Source organism: Mustela putorius, unplaced genomic scaffold, assembly GCF_011764305.1.
Source record: "Mustela putorius furo isolate JIRA1106 unplaced genomic scaffold, ASM1176430v1.1 tig00003845_pilon_pilon_pilon, whole genome shotgun sequence".
Lineage (NCBI taxonomy): Eukaryota > Metazoa > Chordata > Mammalia > Carnivora > Mustelidae > Mustela > Mustela putorius.
The window spans coordinates 54643981-54669470 of NW_025421998.1; the positions used below are offsets into that span (position 1 = coordinate 54643981).

The following is a 25490-nucleotide window of genomic DNA, read 5'->3' on the forward strand; positions in this document are numbered from 1 at the left end:
TTCTTAAAAGATTATTAGTTAAAACCTTGAGAGAGTCCACTCACATTTCTACCCCTTGTTTCTTAGACCTATGTGTTTTGGCTATGGAAGAGAGAATGCCTCATTTTGCTAGTTCTGTGTGTTTTACTGGGGCTGAGCAAATATCACAGTTATGAAAGACAGAACCTGTAACTCATGTTAAATCTACCATATAATGGTCTGTTTCATCATTTTGTTGGCCCATTTTTTATTGATGATAGATACCTGATGAGTCCATTATCCTCTTGACATCAGGATACTTATCTGATACTCATTTCTTTGGAGGTATTCTATGTAATACTGTAGTAGAGACGAACAAAGCTTTTATAAAAACGCATATGATGCTGTCCAGAGCAAAACATTGTAAAGGTCAATCCAAATCCATAATCAGTATCCATTCTAATGAGGGTAGGGCATTGTCTCTTTTATCAGTGGAGGGGTCCCAGTGTAGTTAGCCAGGCCTTAGGTAACTAACTGGTTCCCCAAGGTGTGGTAACAAATCAAGGGCTTAGGACTGGTCCATATTCCTGATGAAATGGGCACTCTCTAGTATGGATAGCAGCATTGGCCTTAGGAACATTAGTTTCCATTGCTCCTGGCTTATGCAGCCTCTGTCACTGCCCCTGTGGTCACTCATAAACCCACTGAGCAAGCTTCAGATTGGAGAGGGAAGATAGAGATAATCCATGTGATTATTAAGAGACTTTGCTGAAGTTGTGGGTACTCCGGTAAGAATTCATATGGGATGCAAATTTGTGTCTTTTCTAAAGGGTCATCTGCATTATCCTTCCTCAGATCTTTCTGTCAGCAGTCTTACATTGTTACTTATTTCAGGTCTATATCCATTTAGGTAAACTTTATCAAGAATTGATAAAACCGTAGCCTTTCCTTCCTGAAGGGTATAACGGAAAATAAAAGGAACTACTTAAGATTCTGCCAGATCAGGTGCCTGGGTGGTTCAGTGGGTTAAGCCTCTGCCTTCGGCTTAGGTCACGATTCAGGGTTTGGGGATCGAGGCCTGCACTGGGCTTTCTGCTCAGCAGGGAGCCTGCTTCCCCCTCTCTCTGCCTGCCTTTCTGCCTACTTGTGATCTTTCTTTCTCTGTCAAATAAATAAATAAAATCTTAAAAAAAAAAAAAAAAGAAAGAAAGAAAAATAAAAAGAAAGATTCTGCCTGATCATATTCACAGACCTGTACCCCTGGGGCTAATAATACGTTATATGTTAATTTAAGAAAAAAATAGATTCTGCCTGATCAGAAGGTTTCTTCTCAGTTGTCCCTCAGTACCATTCTGAAGGGACTATAATGCTTTAAATGTCTACTCTTGGCTAGTATTATCATAAATGGACCAAGCTCAGGTCTCTCAAATTTATCAGCTGATATATAGGGACCACCTCTATGAAGACACAGAGGTGAGGGAGAAGGCCTCCTAGGAAAGGGTGTAATTAGCTCATTTGGGTATTCTGTGCCTTTGAGATCTTTGTAAGCCCAGGGTTGTGTTTAAATACCACATGACTGGTTGAAGGTATGCTATTTGGTAGATCAGGTAAAACTGTTCAGTGTGTTAATAGTGTGGTTACCTGATTTCCCTTGATGTCAAACGTTTGCTGTCTGTCAAGACCCACTGGCCAGCCAGGAGCTATTTCCTAAAAAAAAAAAAATGATACCTGCTTAAAGGAGGTTGGCTTAGCTCCAGAATCCCAGATCATGCTCTGTGGTCATATTGGAACATGGCCCAAGCAATAAGCTGCGTCCTAGTCAGTATCCGGATGTCTCAGGATCACAAAGTAACCTGAGCAGCCAAGCCATTTTACTGTAGCCTGTCCCACTTAAAAAGCTGTCTCCTGCTCTAGCTTTTCCTTGCAACTGGCAGCATTTTGGTTTACCCACTAAAAGTATTTAAGTGGGACACCCAATTACAGGATACGCCATCTGTTAATATGTAGGAGGTACTTGGCACAGCAAGGTATATCCTTTGTTTCCAAGGAGCTATACCAACATGAACTTGACACATTTTATCTTAAGAGACCAGATGATAAATATTCTCAGGGTTTTCATACATGAACAAATGGGCATGGCTGTGTTCCAATAAAACATTATTTACAGAAACGGGCAGTGGGCTGTTAGTTTGCCAGCCTTAGTTTGCCAGCTCCTGCTCTAGACCTGTGGGCATCTAAGAGCTTTATAGTGACCATCACTGTATTATAGGATAAACTTCTGTCAAGCACTTGTCTTACCATGTCCTGTTCTACAAACCTGATCAGTATTATGGGCATCAATACATGAGACCGTATGAGACTACCCTTGGTAAAGTGAGAAGGGACCAAGGCTCCTGCAGCTTATATTATAGCACACAGAGAGTCAAGAGATCCTTGAGGTCAGACCTGGAAATTATTTTGTTTTTCCTGCCAGTCAAAAAAGTCCCATCTGATTGTCTGAGTAGACACTAAAAGAAATATACATTAGCCAAAGTGTTAGCTATATGCCAAGTTTTAGTAGTTGTTTCAATCTGGTCCAGGAAGAAGACCACCCTGGCACTGCCACAATGATTAGAGGCACTGGTCTTGGCAGTTCAAAGCAGCAGTTCCTCCTCTGTTTCGGTAGAGGAGGTCGTCTTACCAAAGAAGGCTTCTTCTGTTTACTGTAAACTTAACATCACGATTCATAGAGTGGATATGCTGGCAGATAGCAAAAAGACCTCTCCAAGAACAAAGGATCAGAATTGGATTGGCTAAACACCATTATATTTGGACTGTCCATATTGGGCTGCTCTTAGCCCATCGATCTGTGTCTCACCCATTCCTCCATCTCCAGAATATAAGCTGACATTCTTACAAAGACATCTAGCTTCCTTTCTCAGTAAAGACTGGTGTCTGGCAGGTACCACAAGGCTTCATGGCCTATGCAGTACAATCCAGTAAGCACAGTGGTATTGTGCTTAAGAGATTGATACACCTTCTATTTCACACCAGGTAAGGTTAAGACTCTTAACATACCAGTGCCTATTTAATTTCAGTGTTTTTTGATTTTTCAGGATCCTTTTGAATTAAGAGCAAGTAATTTATAAATGTGGTGTGTTTTTTCCAAGCAAAAATTGAGATCCTAGGACTTTATAATTCTATGAACTACAGCTTTCAGGTGTTGACAATAATCCCCTCTTGTTTTCCAAAGTCTAACTATGGTATTGGTTTCTACAGTTAAAAGCAAAAAACCTAGCTACACTTATGAGCATAGCATAACATACAGACTTGAATCACTATGTTGTGACCTAAAACTAATATGACATATGTCAGCTATACTTCAGTTTTTTAAAAAGACAATTAAACTACATTTCAGTAGGAAAAAAATTACATTAAAGGAGGTAGCTCTTGTGGTGGACAGAGGGACAGGAGAATCCTGATTTCATTTAGGAGACAGTATACATTGTTTCTAGTATATGGGAAATGTGGAATGACTCTTAGCACTTTATTTTTGATCTGTAGTTCTAACACTTTCCTTGATTTTTTTTTTTTAATTGGACAGTTGAAAAGAAGCATATATTCTCCACAACCCTGGAAATGAGACTGTGACTTCAGAATTCCTATTTGCTCTTATCAGTGATGCATACATACTTATTGCTCTTTTGTATACTCAACCAAAAATTTTTAGACTTTCCATGAATAATTCAAATAATTGAGGAAGTAACTACCAATAAAAATATCCTCATTCTGTCATTTATCTCTTATGCTCTGAAGCTAACACCATTAGAATCCCACTTCAGTGTTTATTAAATGTGTCTATTAGAAGTACCAGGCCTTCCCTTGTTTTTGCTATAAAACTTTATCCTGAAGACTTTCACCCATTACTATTTTTGTATATAATATTTTAATATAACTTAATTAGTCAGTATTCTAGTAAAATAATTGGGAAGGCTGATTTCATTATAAGTTGTTATTATCTATCTTGAATCTGCCTAAATGAACATTATTTCATCATTGACTCAAGTAGATTGCTTAATGAAAAGTACTATACAGGAATTACTTTAAAATTCTTGAACTTAATCTTCAGAAATTAGAATTCAGAAATTCAGATTTGGTCTTCATTAAGTGAGACCCATTTGTGTGTGTCCTATACTAGCCTCAAATTTCTCATTTTCAGAATTGATCTCTTTTGAAGGGGCGATTGAAGCAGTATATTATTTAATTGAATTATTCAGAATTAAGACAGTATCCCTATAAACTGATTTTTTTTATTTTTCCTAGGATATCACTGATGAGAGGAGGCAAATATTTGTATTAATGGCTGACTGAAAAATGATAAAATCTTAATTTTCTTTCCTCAATATTAATAGAAAAATGTCTTGGGTTATTATATAAAATTGAAATTAAATACTTCTTGCTATGGTCCTTTTATAAAGCTTATTGAGCCTCCATTTCCCCACCTCTACCTGTTTTTAAAGTTTTCAAGTGCTTAGTCATTACTGAAAAAATTGTTTATATGTAACCAGTGCTCTATTCTCTTAGTATTGGTATTCTCAAGTTGTAGAATGAGAATGTCTTAACGATATTGATCCCTAAATAAAAATTGACTTAACAGACCAGTTTTTATTTGGACTCTTCCTGTAGATAAAACAGTGAGCTCTTAAGGGCAAATGAGTTCTTTGCAAATGTTTTGGTTCACCACTTTAATATGGTAGAGAAAAAGGGATTTTGCACACTCCCTGCCAAAAACAAATAAAGACTAAGACCAGTAGGGTAAGGGCCAGAGCCTATAAATTACAAAGGCAGAAAACCATATGGTGCCATATCACATCAGGTTCAGAAGGTTTACCCTGAGTACATTTTCTTATTCAGAACTCTTAAGTAGACCCATCGCTGAGCTTAGTGTCTGGCCCAATGTGGATACTCAAGTTCAAAAGGATGAATAAATCAGTGTAATTTGGTATGACATTTCACAAGCAATTTTGTCAGTTGGTTTTATAGAACTGGATTTAAATATGGATGGGCCCTAAATCAAAAGAAATGAAGTTACCTTCAACTTAGCACACATTTTCCTGTTGGAAATATTGTTTAACATAGGCACTGCAGTGCTTTTTCTCAGAGTATCATAGCCACCTGACCTCTTAAAATAGCCCTTTCCTGAGGAGATAGTCCCACTCTGTGATCAGGGTGGAAATGGGCAGTTAAACATTGCATATGACTATGGAAGATAGGTACATAAAGAAGTGTACACTTTAAAAAATTAACAAGGCTTTTATAAGAGTATATCAGTAGTGCTTGCCACCAGCAAAAGAGTGCCATAGAAGCGGTATACGGAGGTAAAAGGTGAGCACTCCTAAAATGATCAGGAGCACCTACAGGAACAAAATACCCAACATGGGCAGTAGTCATCCCAAGTGGATTGGTCATAAAACTGCATGCCCAGAGGCTGAAATTGTTGGAATGCAAGTGTGGGTCACCATGGGTATTCCTTATGCTTCCTTAGTTGTCATTATATTAGGCCCCCAGTGGTAACATGTCCTCTGCAGCTTGTGCACATTAAGTGTTCCTCAAGCTTGATTGTTTGCGGGCATTTTGGTTAGACAGGTGGTCTTCACGTTCATGTGGAAGAGACTGGAATGTATTCTGAAATAAATTCTCAGCAGAGTGCTCTGCCTTCCTAGAATGTCTTCCAAGATATTGAGAGCCTCTGTTCTTCTCTTTCCACGCATCTACCCCACACGCTGTTCTATAGTTTTGTTCTGAAATCAACCTGAAAGCCCATTGCATCCCACGAAGTTCCCCCTTCAGGGATCTGTTTCCTTTTTCACTGCATCTACAAGAAACCCCGGGGAAATATGACTAACCACAGGAGTGATGATGTCATACTCATTCTCTTCAAGCCATAATTATCATAAATTAACAGATCAGTCTCCTAAAAGAGCTGGGAGAGAGCAGAAATGGAGCTGTAGGTGTTTGAGTGGGGGCTGTAAGTGGGTAGGAATGAAGAAACTAAAAATGGTATCTGTGTGTGGTGGTATTTTAAAGGACTCCAGCCATCCTGGAATTAGCTGGAGAGTAGTGGGCATATGAACACAGGACTACAGGGGTAAGGGTCAGGCTGAGGGTAACCAACAGAGAAGGAGATAAATTTTCACTATTTACTATACCATGTCACTTGAAAATTTCTCTTAGCTATCCTGGTAATTTTTCATATGATGAAGCAGAAGCAAAGTAAGATATGTCATCCTAGGAGTATTAAAACATGTCTGAATAGGTTTGTTGTGATTATTTTCTTTGAGTATTTATGATCAGTTGTAAGAGATAATTATCCTCAGCTGTTAGAAACAACAGAGCACATTACAGATGCAGAAACATGAAGCAGTTGGAGGCTGAGGTCAATGAGGTGGCCACTGAACATAGCCATTTAAAAGTCCCAGTATGGGGGGTGCCTGAGTGGCTCAGTTGGTTAAGCATTCAGCTCTTGATCTCAGCTCACGTCTTGATTTTAGGGTTGTAAGTTCAAGCTCTGTGTTGGGTTCCACACCCAGGGAGGAGCCTACTTAGAGGAAAAGAGAAAGTCCAAAAATGGAACAGGCATTAACAGCCTTATTGATTTGAAGAACTCCCCCTGAATTAGATTTGTCCATGAAAGTTTCATGAAGGTTTTCTTGAGGGCAACTTATTGGTAGAGTTTGGATAGGGGGAAAAAGACTAGAATATATTGAATCCTAAGTATGAAGGCATCTTTTTGGCTTGATAAGTATGGCTTCCAAAGCATTACTTAACTGAATGGAATCTAACAACTGTAGATTCCATTTTTGTTCTTTAAAAAATTTTGTGATTTTAAAGATTTTGTGCTTTAGAAAAAAAGAGATTAGACAGGTGGAAGAACTGAAGGACTAGGCCATTGGTCTTTTTTTTCTTTTGTGAAGTTTTTTTTTTGTTTTTTGTTTTTTTTTTTTGTAAAGGAAAGCAGCTCTTCTGCAGAAAGAGCATTTCGAGTTTAGGTATATAAACTTAGGTAAATTGGCTAGTCTTTCTAAACTTCAGTTTTCTGGTCTGTTAACAAACTGAAATCTCAGGATTTGTGTGGGTTTCTATTGTTCATTAGACTCCACCTTTTCTTTGATCTTCATGTACTCAATTTCTCCCTGCCATCTTTAGGATTCCTCACTTTCCATATTTAAATGTAAAAAGGCTTACCATCTTCATTTCTTCATTTTGTTTGTCCCCCCAACTGGAGCCCCTTGGCATTAGCTCCTGTACTCCACACATCTGAGACAGAGCAGGTGTTTGTCCCTTCATGTGGACTGTTTATTAAATGCATATGTTACTACATTTTGAGATTTGAAATAATCATTTAAAAGGTAATATGCGGGCACCTGGGTGGTTCAGTGGGTAGGCCTCTGCCTTTGGCTCAGGTCATGATCTCAGGGTCCAGGGATCGAGTTTTGCGTTGGGCTCTCTGCTCAGCAGGGAGCCTGCTTCCCCCTCTCTCTCTGCCTGCCTCTCTGCCTACTTGTGATTTCTCTCCCTGTGTGTCAAATAAATAAATAACATCTTTAAAATAAAATAAAGGGTAATATGCCTTCCTGTGCCAAGATTTAAGATAACATGTCAGTATTCATCTAAAGGCAAATCTTGTGTTGAGATAACTGGCAGAGTACTAGCACAGGGATAGTTCCCTCCTATTTCATTTGTTTTCTACTCAAAGGACAAGCGATATTACTGAACATAATATCCTTCTTGGGTTTCACTTTTGGGTTTCATTTCATATTTAAATTTCTAAGTAGTTTAGGTTTGAGTCTTTGGTTTTTGGTGATACGGTTTTCATCTATGAGTGGAAAGGAAGAACATTTTGTGACTTTATAAAGAAGCAGTACTCTGAATCAGTAATCCCCTTTAAGCTGGTCTCTGGCCTTACTTCAGACTCCTTACTCATGTTAACAGTCCTTAACAGCTGAGAACTGACCACTTACAGGTTTGCTGTTCCTGGTTTTATCTAGCTGTTTACAACAGCATAGTCATGCCCCTCCCACCCTACCCAGCACCCACTATGGAAGCCATTTTTTTCTAACTACAATACTGTATTTCTTGAAGAATTTAGATTACAGGAGTGGTTTCTCCTAATGGCTGATTATCAAACCCCTTTCTGGACTTTAAGAGGTTAATATGTTTCCAGAAATATTTGTGTGACCCTGTTGAAAATGAGTATATTTCAAAATGGGTACAACCTGTGAAATTACTTGGCATGATCAAGTGTTTACTTCTGAAGACCAGAGTGCCCTAGTAAGTGTGCCATTTGGAAGGAAGGCAAAGACTGTTTTTGATCTGTTTTGTTGAAATGCAGTCTCAGAATATAGCAGCTGATAAGTTTTTCAGTTCCTAAACCCTTAAATTAATTTTTTAAATACTATTTTGTCTTTTTTTTTTTTTTGAAGATTTTATTTGTTTATTTGACAGAGAGATAGCACAAGTGCAGAGGGAGAGGGAGAAGTAGACTTTCCACTGAGCAGGGAACAGGATGCAGCAATGCAGCACTGGATCCCTAAGCCAAAGGCCAATGCTTAACCAACTGATCCACCCAGGCACACCTTCTTAAATTAGTTTTACTTTGACTTTTTTGTTAAAACATTTAGCACTGTTATAAGCATTTGCTCTGAGAAGTTGTTTTCCTTTTACCATGTTTTTGGCACCATTGCCTGGTTGTTATATTTACTTTTTCTGTTTAAAACAAACAAACAAAAATGGGCACCTGGGTGGCTCAGTTTGTTAAGTATCTGCCTTCAACTCAGGTCATGACCCCAGGATCCTAGGATCCAACCCTGCATAGGGCTCCCTGCTCAGCAGGGAGTCTCCTTCTTCCTCTTCCTCTGGCTCTCCCTCTGGCTCTCTGGCTCTCTCTCTCTCTCTAATAAATAAAATCTTTAAAAAAAAAATGCTCCCTCTAGAAAATTCAAATATAGCATGATGTAAAAGAGAAAGCCAGGACAATCGCAGTATCAACACCATTCCAGTCTTCTCCATTTTACATATATGGGATCATACTATATGTGCTGTCTTGCAGGAACTATTTTTACTCTTTTAGCATTTATATTGTGGAGTTATTTTCATGTCAGCAAGAGAGTATTCCATCATAAGGATATAGCATAATTTATCTAAGTCTAAGGATATACTATAATTTGTTTAATTCTTATCTTCTTCATGCTCATCTGGCCTATTTCCTATTTTTTCCTGTTAAAATACCCCTGAAGTGAAACATCTTGTATATGCCAGCTTTATACACTGTCCCAGTTTTTCCTGTAGGGTAAATTCCTGGGAGAAGAATTGTTCTAGCAAAGGATAAAGATAGAAACTATTTTGATTTACGAAAAAAGTAAAGAAAAGCCTGGTTTCTAACATCAGGTACTATTTGTTGGTTGGTCATAGATTTCCTGACCCTCAGTAGTGCCACCAAACGACCAGGGGCCAGAGTGACAAGATGCTTTCTGGAGTCCGTGTGGTTTAAAGGCAGTCCTATAGTGAGGAACTGGTTCAGATTAGGAGCCATGTGCAGGATCTACAGTCTTTGACCTTTAGAAAGTATAAAATGAAGAGGGCTCAGCTGGATGAGACATTTACACAAATGTGGCCTAACATCCAATAGAAATATTCCCTTCAATATGCTAAGCCCTGGGCTTTAATACCATACAAAGACAGGGGGAAATCCCAGTTTTTCAGAGAAGCTGTGGTTTTAGTGCTTAAGCATTGCTTTTCTTTCTTTTTTTTTTTAAGATTTTATTTATTTATTTGTCAGAGAGAGTGAGCACAAGCAGACAGAGAGGCAGGCAGAGGCAGAGGGAGAAGCAGGCTCCCCGCTGAGCAAGGAGCCCGACGTGGGACTCGATCCTAGGACGCTGGGATCATGACCTGAGCCGAAGGCTGCTGCTTAACCAACTGAGCCACCCAGGCATCCCCAAGCATTGCTTTTCTAAGTGATAAGATAGGGAGGCTGTGCAGAAGGACCTCAGTGGCCATCCTGCCAACATCCTGATTTGTATGATTTGTAGATGAGGCTGGTTCACTTCCTTTGATGTTAAGTGAGATGCCCAGAGTAACTTAGCTAGAAATATAGCAGGAACAGAACCCATATTATTCCATTCCCAGTCCAGTGTTCTTTCTAGGAGGCCCTGTAAGAAGATTTTTTCTTTAAGATTTTATTTATTGGGGCGCCTGGGTGGCTCAGTGGGTTAAGCCGCTGCCTTCGGCTCAGGTCATGATCTCAGGGTCCTGGGATCGAGTCCCACATCGGGCTCTCTGCTCAGCAGGGAGCCTGCTTCTCTCTCTCTCTCTCTGCCTGCCTCTCCATCTACTTGTGATCTCTCTCTGTCAAATAAATAAATAAAATCTTTAAAAAAAATTAAAAAAAAAAAGATTTTATTTATTTATTTGACAGAGAGAGAGATCACAAGTAGGCAGAGAGGCAGGCAGAGAGAGAGGGGAGGAAGCAGGCTCCCCGGTGAGCCAAGAGCCCGATGTGGGGCTCGATCCCAGGACCCTGGAATCATGACCCGAGCCAAAGGCAGAGGCTTCAACCCACTGAGCCACCCAGCTGCCCCCCTGTAAGAAGATTTTTAAAGAAGCAGAGCAGTGTAGGAGTTAAGAGTACAATTTTGGAGTCCAACAAATTTGGACTTAAATACTGGGTTCACCACTGGGTTCACCACTTTCTAACTCTGTAACCTTTGACATGGTACTTAACTTTCTAAGATTTTGTTATCTATTAGATAAGGTTCTTACCTCATAGGATTATTGAGGAAATTAAATAAAATAATGTTTTAAGGTATTTCAGTATAGTTCCTGGAAAGGGCACTGCTCTATAATGAATTAACTAACTGTTAGCTCTTTGTTCAGGGATGCTTTCTAAATCATTTGGACCCTAAGATATTGAATTTTAGGGCTGAAAGGGAAGGGCCCTAAGATCGTCTAGTTCAGTCTTTTTGTTTCAAAGGATTAGGGAACTAACATCCCTGAAAGGTGAAGTGACTCTGTATGACCCACAGCTTCTCCACAGCCTAGCTCAGTGCCTGTGTTTCCCAGCTCCACAGAGCTGCATTCTTTGTGACCTTCTGAAATGAATGAAGCCAGAAGTGTTTATGCATTTTTCATGAAACTGCTTCTAGGGATGTTCTTGCATCTGGTATAAACCTGCTTTCTCTATGGATTGTTGCCGTAGTTCTATGATTATTTTTTTAAAGATTTTATTTATTTATTTGACAGAGATCATAAGTAGACAGAGGCAGGCAGAGAGAAAGAGGAGGAAGTAGGCTCCCTGCTGAGCAGAAAGTCCGATGTGGGGCTCAATCCTAGGACCCTGGGACCATGACCTGAGCCGAAGGCAAGGCTTTAACCCACTGAGCCAGCCAGGCGCCCCTCTATGATTATTTTTTAAATAGCTCTTAGAAACTAAGGGGTGCCTGGATGGCTTAGTCAGTTAAAAGTCTGCCTTAGGTTCAGGTCATGATCCCAGGGTCCTGGCATCGAGCCCCAGTTGAGGCTGCCTGCTTAGTGGGGAGTCTGCTGCTCCCTCTGCTTCTGCCCCTCCCCCTGCCCGTGCTCTCTTGATCTCTCTCTCTCTCTCTCTCTTAAATAAATAAATAAATAAATAAATAACAGTCTTTTAAAGAAAAGAAACTAAAATTAGTCAGATAATAGCTTAACAGAAAGTACTTATAATTTAGTAATCTTAAACTCAGATTACATTGACTCCTTGACGTTTCTCCAGAAATCTTAAGGTTTTACATTTTTCTTAATTTTGCTTTCCTTTTTTCCTAAGATCTGTCTTATTTTTGCTTTGTTTCCCCTCAAAATTATCCAAAATAAAATTCTCAAGTCTTAAATAAAAAGTATTTCTTTTATTTTGGATTTGGTTATCTTGATTATTGAAATCTATATCTGTGGTGTCTCTATTCTTTGAAGACTCAATGTGTTTTTTGAATGCAGATTAGTATAAAATCAGTCCTTACTCTCAAGGAAAATAGCAGGCTGGTGTTTTTGCCTTAAGGGATTTAGAGAAGCTATTACAGCCCCTCACCTGAAGAAGCATTTCACTGTTGGGGCGCCTGGGTGGCTCAGTGGGTTAAGCTGCTGCCTTCGGCTCAGGTCATGATCTCAGGGTCCTGGGATCGAGTCCTGCATAGGGCTCTCTGCTCAGCAGGGAGCCTGCTTCCCTCTCTCTCTCTCTCTCTGCCTGCCTCTCAGTCTACTTGTGATTTCTCTCTGTCAAATAAATAAATAAAATCTTTAAAAAAAAAAAAAAAAGAAGAAGAAGAAGAAGCATTTCACTGTCTTGTAGCCTCTCACTGCTGCTGGAAAATCATCCAGGACAGGATGTAATGGAGTGCTCAGTCACCAAGTCCAGACTTTAGTGTGGTGGGGGATTCAGAGCAAGGCAGTCAGGGAAGCCTGCAAAAAGGAAAGAAGTCTTGACCTTGAGCTTGAAAAAAGTCTAGAGTGTATATATCACAACAGAGGAAAGAAAGGCTAACTAGGATGAGAGAAGACAGAACTTTTACGTGAATGTGTATGCGTATGGATGCATAAATGGGTGATAAGTCAAAACTTCCTTCTACCTTTGTTTTTTCCAGGCTTTCCAGTTTTCCCATTTTCCTATCTTCTCCTCAGCCAAGCACAGAGCCTTGCATGAAATAGATACTCAATAAAACTTAACTGAATTAGATTATGTTTTTAGAATAACAGTTCTCTGCCTGCACACATACACTGTAACTCTACTGCTGTGTATCTATTTTATTGCTGACATAAAAGCTGCATGTCCCTGTAGCTTGACCTGTAGCCTAGGAGCTTAGGAAACCTTAAGCAACCCTTCTTCTACGTGCGGGCCCCAGGTTGGGAGTAGTCCCATCACTAAGATAAGACCTGGCATTCATATCTATGGAACCTGTAAGTCTGACTTCTCATCTATATTTTTATGTTCTCTGCTTGCTTTCTCAACTACGCACATTACCTCCTAGGCAGTATAACAAATTACTAAAGGGCAAACATCAAATCACCTTCTTAGCATTCTCTTTTGGGTGAGGAATAGATTGGGAAAATTTGACTTTCCAGTGAGATCTACCCATACACACAGACGGGAAAAAAATCCCCCCCCCCTTCATTTATACAGCCACAGCCAGGTGTTTTCAAACACAGGCGCATTTGACCCCTGGTAGGTATATTTAATGAGCTCAAATGTTAAAACATTAAATTTTAGCTGAAATGAAATTATACTTGCATTCTAGGTAAAATGTTTGCAAAGGTCATTTCATCTGCCTAGAAGATAAACTATTGGAATATTAAATATAGTCAGTATTGATCAGACTTAAGTGTCTAACATGTACTCTGACCAGCGACAGAATTTGGAGAGATGAAAAAGACTTAAAAACTTGAGGATGGGCACCTGGGTGGCTCAGTGGGTTAAACTTCTGCCTTCGGCTTAGGTCATGATCTCAGGGTCTTGGGATCGAGTCCCGCATCGGGCTCTCTGCTTGGCAGGGAGCCTGCTTTCTCCTCTCTCTCTCTGCCTGCCTGTCTGCCTACTTGTGATCTCTCTCTGTCAAATAAATAAATAAATAAAATCTTAAAAAAAATAAAACCAAAAAACTTGAGGGTATCTAAGGAAGTCAGAGCCCATATTACAAGTAGATAGAAGCATGTGCCTTTTTGCCCCCCACCCCACCACACACACACACACACACACACACTGGCTAATCATTTTTCCTTTGGGCTTTACAGTTCCAAGAGAGCAGTTTATTTTAATTCTTAAATCTGGAGCCTAAGCCTTATACGACTGGTACATATAAGCACTCATTTATTTCTTACTCAAATCCTTGAGGAGTAATAGAAAATTAGAACTATTCTGTTACCAAACTCTTGGGAATTATTCCCCCTTTTTTTGGAACTGTATCCTTTGTCTCATTGTTCAAGCTCATTTAGCTAAAAGAAAACATTTTGTTTGTGTTTTTAATCCCAGCTCCTACATGGTCAGTTATTTTTAATCTGAAGGGTAGTATATCTTAGAGATCATTCAAAAGAATCTATCGCCCACTTTCTCATCCTGAAATTAAGGAAGAGCAAGGAAAGATAATGTTCTTGTGGCTATCTTTAGAAATTATAGATAAGTTCCCATATTACTTTCTAATAATATCAAATAAATTGGGTATAAGAGTGGCAAGACTTGAAATTCACTGAGTTAACAGTGTATCTTATTAATGAAACTATTTTTCTGCTAACGAACTTTGACAGGTAGGAATATGAATATATTTCAGAATATGTAAGAGAATTTTTAGTTTGCTTTTGAGGGATCACGCCCTGTTGAGTATAGTAATTATTTTCTCTCATTTTTTTTCATTCTATGGTATGCAACTCTAAGAAAACAAATTTTAAAAATAATTTTCCCCAGGGGGTACCTGGGTGGCTCAGTCGGTTAAGCGTCTGCCTTCGGCTGAGGTCATGATCTCAGGGTCCTGGGATGGACCCCAGCATCAGGCTCCCTGCTCAGCGGTGAGTCTCCTTCTCCCTCTGCCCCTCCCCCCAGCTCATTCTCACTTGTGCGCTCTCTTCCTCTTACCCTCCCTCTCTTTTCAAATAAATAAAATATTAAAATAATAATTTTCCCGAGTTTTTTGGTACCCATTGAGGAAAACGAACTTTGGGGGAAATGTTGTATTTATCCTGTAGTTTTGTGTGCCTCCCAGTCAGGGGGACACATAGATCCTAAGTTGAGAATAAAACAAGGATTAAGACTCTCATTTTTCTGGCCACCCAGAAAGTAGAATGTTTATCATCGCTAGGAGCTGACACCTTGATGTGTTCCACATGAGGGGTTCTTCTTTTTCCTGAGACCATTCCTCATGTTCTGTGATGCTTAATCTCATCTGATCAATGCCTGAAATACTGGACACTAGTGTGATAGCTATCCATCAGATTTTCCCAGAGGGAACTCAGCATTAATAATCACACACACACACTGCTTTGCTCACTGAGATCAGGAATTGTTTGGATTTCTCTTTGAAATTCTCTAATTGTTTTCAGATATTTTCAGAAAGCAGCAGGAACACTGTAGCTTCCTTGCTTAAAAAAAGGGGGAGGATCTAAGATCCTGTAGCTTTGGGAGAAATCCCCCCATACATTTACATAGAAGAAGGTCCTTGGATGTACCAAACATAGTGAGGAAATGAAATGATCCCATGAACTGCCCTTGTTGTGAAGTACTGATACATGCTCATTTCTAATCATCAGGAAGAAAAAAGTAGGTTTCCAGACTGGTTAAAACAGATTACTCAAATATTTCATAGTAAATATCACAGCTTTAAGAGTCCAGCTAAATAAACTGGCTCAACTGAATATTTTTTAAAAATGTAATATCACAGAAGTCTACAAAATATCTTCTAGCTTTTAGACATCAGCAGGATAACAGCAGTTTAAGCTTCATATTATCCAGTGATTTTTTAAATATTTTATTCATTGATTTAGAGAGTGCACATATATGTGAGCTGGGGGAGGGACAGAGGGAGAGAAAGAATCTCAAGCAATCTCCTCACCAGTGGAGCTCGACTCAGGGCCCAATCCCACAAGCCAAGATCATGACCTGAGCTGAAATCAAGAGTCTATACCTAACCGACTGAGCCACCCAGGCACACTGCCAATGATTCTTTATATCATTCTGTATATCTGGCAGGAAAGGAATGAGTATGTTTACATTTGGGTTTTTATTGTTGTTCTTGTTGTTTAATTTTTTTTTTTTAATTTGAGAGAGAGAGAGAGCACAAGCAAGAGGAATGGGCAGAGATGGGGAGAAGCAGGCTCCCCGCTGAGCAGGAAGCCCAATGCGGGGCTCAGTTCCAGGACCCTGAGATCATGACCTAAGCTGAAGGTAGACACAACCAACTGAGCCACCCAGGCACCCTTGTTCTTATCTGTAAAGATTTATTTATTTATTTATTTATTTATTTATTTATTTGAGAGAACGTGTGTGCAGGGGGAGGAACAGAGAGAGAATCTCAAGCAGACTCCCCACTGAGCACAAAGCCCCACCTGCAGCTCTATCCCACAACCCCAACAAAGGTCATGACCTGAGCTGAAATCAAGAATCAGACATATGGGTGCACCCAGGTGGCTCATTGGGTTAAAGCCTCTGCCTTCGGCTTAGATCATGATCTCAGGGTCCTGGGATCGAGCCCCGCGTTGGGCTCTCTGCTCAGCAGGGAGCCTGCTTCCTACCTGCTCTCCCTGCTTGTGATCTCTGTCTGTCAAATAAATAAAATCTTTAAAAAAAAAAAAAAAATCAGACATTCAGGGGAGCCACCCTGGCGCCCCTATTTACATTTGAAAGTTGTGTGTTTTTTTCTAAATTACAAAGCTATTTATTTTAGAATTTTCTTGTGTTACCATCCTTAATAACAGAAGGAATAGAAGACTGGTGGTAGTGATACATCCAAATGTATTAGAGTTTAATCTGGAGCCAGAAAACACCCAAAGCAGTCACCAACATTCTTAAGAAATCACACAAGATTAAATTAGATCGTGTCTCAAGCCAAACTATATGTACTCTAGCAAACTAACATACTCCTGTATTTTGTATTTTCTCAACTATATCTTTGCCTCATTTGTGTCAATTATATTTTTGCATTACTGACTGCTTCCTGTCCTTTCCGGTTACAGGATTATAGCTGGACAGACATCCGCTGCCCCTTTGAAAAACGAAGAGATGCAGCATGTGTATTTTGGGACAATGTAGTATACATTTTGGGTGGCTCTCAGCTTTTCCCCATAAAACGAATGGATTGCTATAATGTCGTGAAGGATAGCTGGTATTCCAAACTGGGCCCTCCAACACCTCGAGACAGCCTTGCCGCCTGTGCAGCAGAAGGCAAAATTTATACATCTGGAGGTTCCGAAGTTGGTAAGGACTTAACTCAGTATTTTTGTCTGGGGAAGGTGTTTTACCAAGTGTTCCTTGGCTTTCATATTTACAAACAATTGGTATTGTCTTTTTGACTTTTTTTTTTTTGAAGATTTTATTTATTTGACAGAGATCACAAGTAGACAGAGGCAGGCAGAGAGAGATGGAGGAAGCAGACTCCCCGCTGAGCAGAGAGCCCGATGCAGGGCTCAATCCCAGGACCCTGAGATCGTGACTTGAGCTAAAGGCAGAGGCTTTAACCCACTGAGCCACCCAGGCGCCCCTTTTTAACATAATTTAAATACATATCTGTCACATTTTAGATCCCATTTCCCTGAAGGTTTACCTTACTTTTCTATGAATCATTTTACAAGAACTTCAGGTTCCTAGATTATGTTAATTGTCCCATTTTTTTCTCATATCATCTGGATTTTAGTTCTATCTAGATTAATTTCATTTTTTAAAAATATTTTCTTTTTATTTATTTATTTGTAAATGAGCAGGGGAGGAGAGGGGCAGAGAGAGGAGAAGCAGACTCCCCACTAAGCAAAGAGCCCAATATGGTGCTCAGTCCCAAGGACCCCGAGATCATGACCTGAGCCAAAGGCAGACATTTGACTGACTGAGCCAACTTGGTGCTCCTAGATTAATTTTAGATACATAATATTATTTGCTTTAAAGACTGCAGAGTTTGGCTCACTGACAGACCCTTTAAAATCTATTACATTCACATTTTTTAAAATCTGTTATACCTTATTACCTGTTCTTTATTTGTATCAGAGAAAAGTAAGAATCATATTTCTCATTTGCATTTATTCTTTAACTATTTCATATAAAGGCTGGGAGTGCTGTTTTATGCTTAATTGATCAGAACAGGGTATGGATTTGGGTGTAAAAAATCTTTGTCGTTGATGGGTAATTTGCTAGTGTCCAGTGGTGGTCTTTTTCTAAATGAATAATTTTTCTAAATGGATATTCTAGGTGCAGACTAGATGCATAATAGCTCTCACCTTTTCAGATAGTTTCTTTAGTTAAATAATGGGCTTATAAAGAAAACTAGGAAGACCCAAGTAAACCTGAGGTGTCTAATTCAAATGTCAATTAAGTCTTTATTTTCTTTGATGATTTTTATATTAGGCCAAAGAATGTTTTACTTTAGGTCAGCATATTTACGTTTTAAGTTTTTACTCCCCCACAAGATGTCAAAAGAATATTAGAAAAATTAAAGGTATTTTAAAATGTGACTTAAGAAATTACCTTTCCCCCCCCTTTAAAAACATTTTTTAGAGAACATCTAATACAGCATATTTCAAATACAATAAATCTTAAAGATAATAGAAAGTAACTGTACTGTAGAAACACTTTTTTGGAAATTAGATAACTTTATATCTTCAGCAATTACTAAGTCAATTTTTTACTTAAGAAGTAGTTTCTCATGTCTGCCATACAGTGTGTATTTCCTCTTAGCACCAGCTGAATCTACCAAATTGAAAATGTTCTGAGAGTTTAAAAAAAAAAAAGTTATTGTTAATCGAGACCATTACTTCTTCCATTTGTTACTCCCTGGACTTTGTTTTCTGTAGACCTTGACTGTGATGGAGAACCTTAAGGGTGGTATTGTTTTTAAGTATTATCAAGAAGCCCAGGAGTGGGAGATGAGTTACAATTAGGTTAAATTTTAACTTCATGGGGCACCTGGGTGGCTCAGTGAGTTAAGCTTCTGCCTTTGGCTCAGGTCACCATCCCCGGTGCTGGGATCAAGCCCAGCATTGGGTTCCCTGCTCAGCAGGGAGCCTGCTTCCCCCTCTCTCTCTGCCTGCCTCTCTGCCTGCCTCTCTGCCTACTTGTGATCTCTCTGTCAAATAAATAAAATCTTTAAAAATTTTTTTTTAATTTTTTAAAAAGTTTTTATTTAAATCCTAGTTAACATACAGTGTAATATTAGTTTCAGGTATACAATTTAGTCATTCAACACTTCATGCAACACCCAGTGCTCATCACAGCAAAACAATGAAATTTTTTTCTGATTATAATTTCAAATGTGAAAAAGCCAGAAGCTTTAAGAAAAAGTTGAAATATTTTAAAAATGAAACAGCAATGTCTAGTCTAGTGGTCTTAATGGTTGTGTGTGTGTGTGTGTGTATCTCCACATATAAATAATCCTAATGCTTTTAAAATCATACATATATATATGTATTTATGTATATATATTCAGTGTCAAACTATATAAAATTTTCCTTTTTTCTTAATAATTTTTTTATTTTTTTATAAACGTATAATGTATTATTGACCCCAGGGGTAAGGTCTGTGACTCGCCAGGTTTACAGACTTCACAGCACCCATCTTGTTTCATTTATTCTCTTCCTACCCCCCAAACCCCCAACGTTGCATCTCTACTTCTTCATATCAGGGAGATCATACGATAGTTGTCTTTCTCTTATTGACTTATTTCACTAAGCATAATACCCTCTAGTTCCATCCACATCATCACAAATCACAAGATTTCATTTCTTTTGATGGCTGCATAGTATTCCATTGTATATATATACCAGATCTTCTTTATCCATTCATCTGTTGATGGACATCTAGGTTCTTTCCGTAGTTTGGCTATTGTGGACATTGCTGCTATAAACATTCAGGTGCACATGCCCCTTCAGATCACTATGTTTGTATCTTTAGGGTAAATACCCAGTAGTGCAATTGCTGGGTCATAGGGTAGCTCTATTTTCAACTTTTTGAGGAACCTCCATGCTGTTTTCCAGAGTGGTTGCACCATCTTGCATTCCCACCAACAGTGTAGGAGGGTTCCCCTTTCTCTGCATCCTCACCAGCATCTGTCATTTCCTGACTTGCTAATTTTAGCCATTCTGACTGGTGTGAGGTGGTATCTCATTGTGGTTTTGATTTGAATTTCCCTGATGCCAAGTGATGTGGAGCACTTTTTCATGTGTTTGTTGGCCATCTGGATGTCTTCTTTGCAGAAATGTCTGTTCATGTCCTCTGCCCATTTCTGAATTGGATTATTTGTTCTTTGGGTGTTGAGTATGGTAAGCTCTTTATAGATTTTGGATACTATACTGATATGTCATTTGCAAATATCTGATATGTCATTTGCAAATATCTTCTCCCATTCTGTCAGTTTTCTTTTGGTTTTGTTAACTGTTCCTTTGTTGTGCAAAAGCTAAAAAAAATTTTTTTTTACCTTCTTTTTTCTTGGGAAGGAAAAAAGCACTTGTTGCTTTATTGGTATCATTTCTAAAATTCTTTATTGAGCCCCTATAATGTACAGAAGTTATAAGACAGGATGTATATGTTTTGCTGATAAAATGTGTAAGCAAAGTACACTAGAGACATACAGTGATACCTTGAGAGTACAGTCCCGACTGGGTCAGCATGACTTCAGGGCTTACACAGCCACTGAGAGTAGTCAGGAAGAATAGTTTTGTTAATGGTGCAGTGACTATTATAGAATGTTAAATGATAAACCTGAGCATATTATCAGATAGTAGTTTTCAGAGTTTAAGGTATGGATTTACCATCTATAAATAGCTATGCTTTATAAGGATTTAAAGTTTAAATAATTACCATCATGCCTAACTGGGCGTGAAGACATACATAATGTTACTTAATTTTTCTTCTGAAATCAAACCAATTTCTTTTCCTAAAGTTAGTTACCAATAAACATCTCCAGCACATCTTTTTAAAAAATATTTTTCTGAGATCTGTACAAACAGGGTTAGCTTTTTCTTAAGCTAGTCCCCCATTTTGCTGTTACTGTTAATTAAGTTCAGAAAAGACTACAACTTTATAAATTCTTCCCTCCAGTAAGTAATGACCAGCTCTACTGTCAGCTCCCTCCCAACCCACATATACACTAAGAGAAGCCTGATGGAGCCTTTTTCTTTTACAGGAAACTCAGCTCTATATTTATTTGAGTGCTATGACACGAGAACTGAAAGCTGGCACACTAAGCCCAGCATGCTGACTCAGCGCTGCAGCCACGGCATGGTGGAAGCCAATGGCCTGATCTATGTTTGTGGCGGAAGTTTAGGGAACAATGTTTCTGGGCGAGTGCTGAATTCCTGTGAGGTTTATGATCCTGCCACAGAAACGTATGTATCATTTAAAATTCTTATTTTAGGGACACCTGGGTGGCTCAGTGGGTTAAATCCTCTGCCTTCGGCTCAGGTCATGATTCCAGGGTCCTGAGATTGAGCCCCGCTCTCTGCTCAGTGGGGAGCCTGCTTTTCCTCCTCTCTCTCTCTGCCTGCCTCTCTGCCTACTTGTGATCTGTCTGTCAAATAAATAAATAAAAATTTAAAAAACAAAAAAAATTTAAATAAAAATATGTACACACTTTTGAAGGAGCTACATTCAGGACATGTTTATGTCCTGGACCCTTCCTCTGTACTTTAAGAAATGGCTTGACCTTAATATACCCTGTGGGAGCTCATCTGTTTCTGTTCCTGTTTATGCAGTAATTGCCTATGAATGAGACAAGTCTGACTAATTCATCAAATTCATAAAATATTTTTGTTTGAGGTCAGGAAATGTGAAGAAGATGGGGAAGAATATATGGTCAGAAAATTTGCCTTTTTTTTTTTTAAAGATTTTATTTATTTGAGAGAGATAGTGTGAGCACAAGCCAGGGGAGAGGAAGAGGGAGAGAAAGAAGCAGGCTCCCCACTGAGAAGGCAGCCCAATGTGGGGCTTGATCCCAGAACCCTGGGATCATGACCTGGAGTTGAAGGTAGTTGCTTAACCAACTGAGCCACCTAGATGCTCTGTATATTTGCCTTTAATTGGAAACATTATGTATTGATTTGTGTCATTAATAAATCATACCCCTAGGTAAAATGTCTCATTCTGAGCTCATGCTTACTAAATTATGTTTAGAGACATATTTATTCATTATGATTATTCTTAAATCTGAGAAGTAAATAGCTGCTTTTTAAAAGGCAAAATGCTAAAGAAGGAAATGGCTAGCCAGCTTTTCTGACCTTGTAATTGGTGATAGAACCTATTCAGTGTAGCCAGAGGCAATGTGCCAGTTACTGAAGGTGTGAGGGGTGATAAGTGCAGTGACATTAAACTAATAAGGGAATGACCACAGGTAATATCCCAGTCAGACCTTTAGTTGATACTCAGAACATCCAAAGGCATTTGATAAGAAAAGTTATTTATTGATTTGAAAGGTTTGTTCTTCCTTTACCAGCACAAATTACTGGGTAAATATGTTCAACTTAAATGTTACTCCAGAGAACTGCACCAAAAGTCTTATGCTCAAGTTTTATATTTAGGAAATATTGCCAGATTACAAAACATAGAAGTCTTCCATTCTAGCTCTTGGTTTAAATGAAAAGTAAGAATTTAATTATAAAATATGATTAACCATGTGCAATTATTTATTTATGCTTCCCACTTATTTTTAAAGGATTTAAAATAAATAACTCCTCTCCCAAACAAAACTGTAGTTACAGTTATTCTTTTCTCATTTCTTTGTTCAGCTGGTTACCAGTGTTAGAAATAAAATTGAAAACAACTTATCTTGAAACTTCCCTTTTGCTAAAGTTTAGAGACTAGAGATGCCGGGGTGGCTGATTTGGGTACGCCTCCAAACTCTTGATTTTCAGCTCAGGTCAGGAGATCCAGCTTCACGTTGGGTCCCAAGCTCAGCAAGTGGTCTGCTGGAGATTCTTCTTCTGCCCCTCCCCCCATTCCCTCTCTCCTTCTCTAAAATAAATAAATCTTTTTTTTTTTTAACTGTTGAGACTAGAAAATCTCTTTGAGATCATCAGATTTACTACTTCTCAGTGTTTTTCAAAAGGTATCTTTGTACTTGCCAGGGAACCCTTATCTCATTCTGTCATCCTTCATTTGAGCTGTCTGCCCCATCTTGTCCCAAACTATAAGAGGAGGATGTGTGCAACTCTCTTCCCTCCTATATCAGTCTCTACTTTACCTCCCAGACAACTGTGCTTAAAAAGTATTATAGCATACTAATTGGAAAATTGTAATCTCATTATCCTGCTTCCTAATTATTTTTTCATTTCTAAAAAATCTCTTAAAGTAGAACCCATACCAGATAAACTCCAAGATTCTAAATTTTGAGATCTTCATTCAGGCACTATGAGTGCATATCAATATATTCTTATTCATAGTAGCAGAGAAAAAATATGAAGGATTTCTGCAACCTCAGTATTTTTTAAAATTAGGTAGCTGTGTTCAGTTTAGGTAATATCTTAAAACTCAAACAAGTTAACATTTCTTTTGTACATATTAAGCTTATGTGTAAGACTTGAATATTCTATATTCTCTTCAGTGCCCTTAAATTTTCCTAAGTGGAAGGCTAGTGTGACTATAATTACCCAGATCTTAAATGAAGTTATGTGCTACAATGATTTCCCTTTTTTTAATATGTGATCTATCCATCTAAGTTATTTTTTGTAAGAATTCTTTCTGATTTTTACAGTTTTCTTAAGTATTTTGTAACTACAGTGGTTTAATTGGAAGCTAAGAATTGAAGCCTTACGGAAATAATGTGACAGAGTTTCTGCAGTCAGAATTTTAAGAAGAGCTTCTAAACACAAAACCTCAGGTTGGAGAGAGCAAGCACCTAGTAAATATTTTCCCCATGAAGTTACAGGAAGAAGAAAGTGTATGTTGTGAAACTTCCTAACTTTAAACCTTCAGGAGGCTTAAGTACACAGATATTTCTCCACTTACAATGAGGTTACATCCTGAGAAACTCATTGTCATTTGAAAATACTGTTACCTTGAAAATGGCATTTAATACAACTGACCTACTAAACATCATAGCTTAGCCCAACCTACCTTAAAACATGCTTAGAACATTTTACATTAGCCTACAGTTGGGCAAAATCATCTTAACACAAAAACTGTTTTGTAATAAAGTGTTGAATATCTCATGTATCATATCGACTACTGTACTGAAAGTGGAAAACAATGACTGTATGGGTACAGAATGGTTGTAAGTGTATCAGTTCTTCACCCTCGTGATCCAGGGCTTACTAGGAGCTGTGGCTCACTGCTGCTGTCAACATCATGAGAGAGTATCATATAGCTGGCCCAGGAAAACATCAAAATTCAAAATGTCAAGTACAGTTTCTACTGCATATATTTCACTTTTGCATTATCATAAAGTCAAAAAATCCTAAGTTGAACCATTGTAAGTGAAGGACGACCCTACATAAAAATATGCTCTTATTTTATATCATGGACATGTGTAGAGAAGAAAGGAGTATATATTTTGAATTTTTCCAAGTCAGATACTATGTTTAATATACTTTGACAGCTCTCCGTATGCAACTTACTGCATGGAGAGGCAGTGGAGGGCTAATACTGGCTCCCACCACTGAGCTATATGCGGTCTTTTCACCTGGAAGAGCATGGATGTTTACCCTGGGGGGAAATAAAGGAATAACGTTGCCCATCTCACCTTACAGAGTGCTCTGAAAATCAATGTGGCATCTGTCAAACCACTTTTAAAACAAAACAATTTTATGAATATAAGACAACAAAATAGTTGTTAATATTTCAGAGTTAATCATTATGTCCTAATTATATTTTGCAAAGTTAAATTTAGTAAATTATTTAAAAGAAGAGACGCAAATAAACATTAAAAAGTTACACTTATAAAAAATAAATAAAAAAAATTTTTTTTAAGTTACACTTATGTCAGATTACCCTTTTGTTGTTACTTGGATACTTTTGGTTTATGTTAGCTATTGAGACACAAGCCTGTGTGCCAGTACCACCTTCACAGTCACAAACCTCAGTTGTGTGTGTGGGGAGTGTATGCAAAAGAAGGAATTGAGTCTCACAGAAAAAAAAAAAATAACAGTTGTCTATGTATATGAGGCTGCTACCTATGAATTAATATTCTTCAACACTTGTGTCCACATTTATGTTCTCAATCTTTTTTTTTTTTTTTAAGATTTTATTGATTTATTTGACACAAAGAGAGAGCACAAACAGGGAACAGCAGGCAGAGGCAGAGAAGCAGGCACCCCCCCCTGCTGAGCAGGGAGCCCGATGGCAGGGCTCCATCCCAGGACCCTGAGATCATGACCTGAGCCCAAGGCAGACACTTTAGCGACTGAGCCACCCAGGCACCCCTCAATCTCATTATTTATAGTAGTGGCCATGAACATAACAACATGCTAATAAGTATTAAATTTGACAGAATGACAGTACTTTTGTTACTTATGAATAGTAACAAATACTACTAATTTGCTAGAGCCCAATGTTAAATTTGTGTTTGATTCATACATAAATACTAATTAAAACCACATGTAATGGGTGCCTGGATGACTCAGTTGTTTAAGTGACTGCTTTTGGCTCAGGTCATGGTCCTGGAGTCCTAGGATCGAGGTCTGCATCGCCTACCTGCTCAGCAGGGTGTCTGCTTCTCCCTCTGACCCTCCCCCTCATACTCTCTCTCTCTCAAATAAATAAAATCTTAAAAAAAAAAATACATGACAGTATTAGTATTTTATATTTTCTTAAGTATCCTCCCTTTCTTTTTTTATTATTACCATTTTAACAAGTT

At 38.5% G+C, this 25490-nt stretch overlaps 1 protein-coding gene across 6 annotated transcripts in view; it reads left to right on the forward strand.

Annotated features, from left to right (window-relative positions):
- Nucleotides 1-25490, forward strand: part of KLHL7 (kelch like family member 7) — a 69897-nt gene that overhangs the window by 41285 nt on the left and 3122 nt on the right. For all 6 annotated transcript variants that reach the window (XM_004743348.3, XM_004743345.2, XM_004743343.3 and 3 more), the window contains 2 exons: nt 16678-16918; nt 20829-21030. In XM_004743348.3, coding sequence (XP_004743405.1) covers nt 16678-16918; nt 20829-21030 — 443 coding nt within the window. The remainder of the gene's footprint in view (nt 1-16677; nt 16919-20828; nt 21031-25490) is intronic.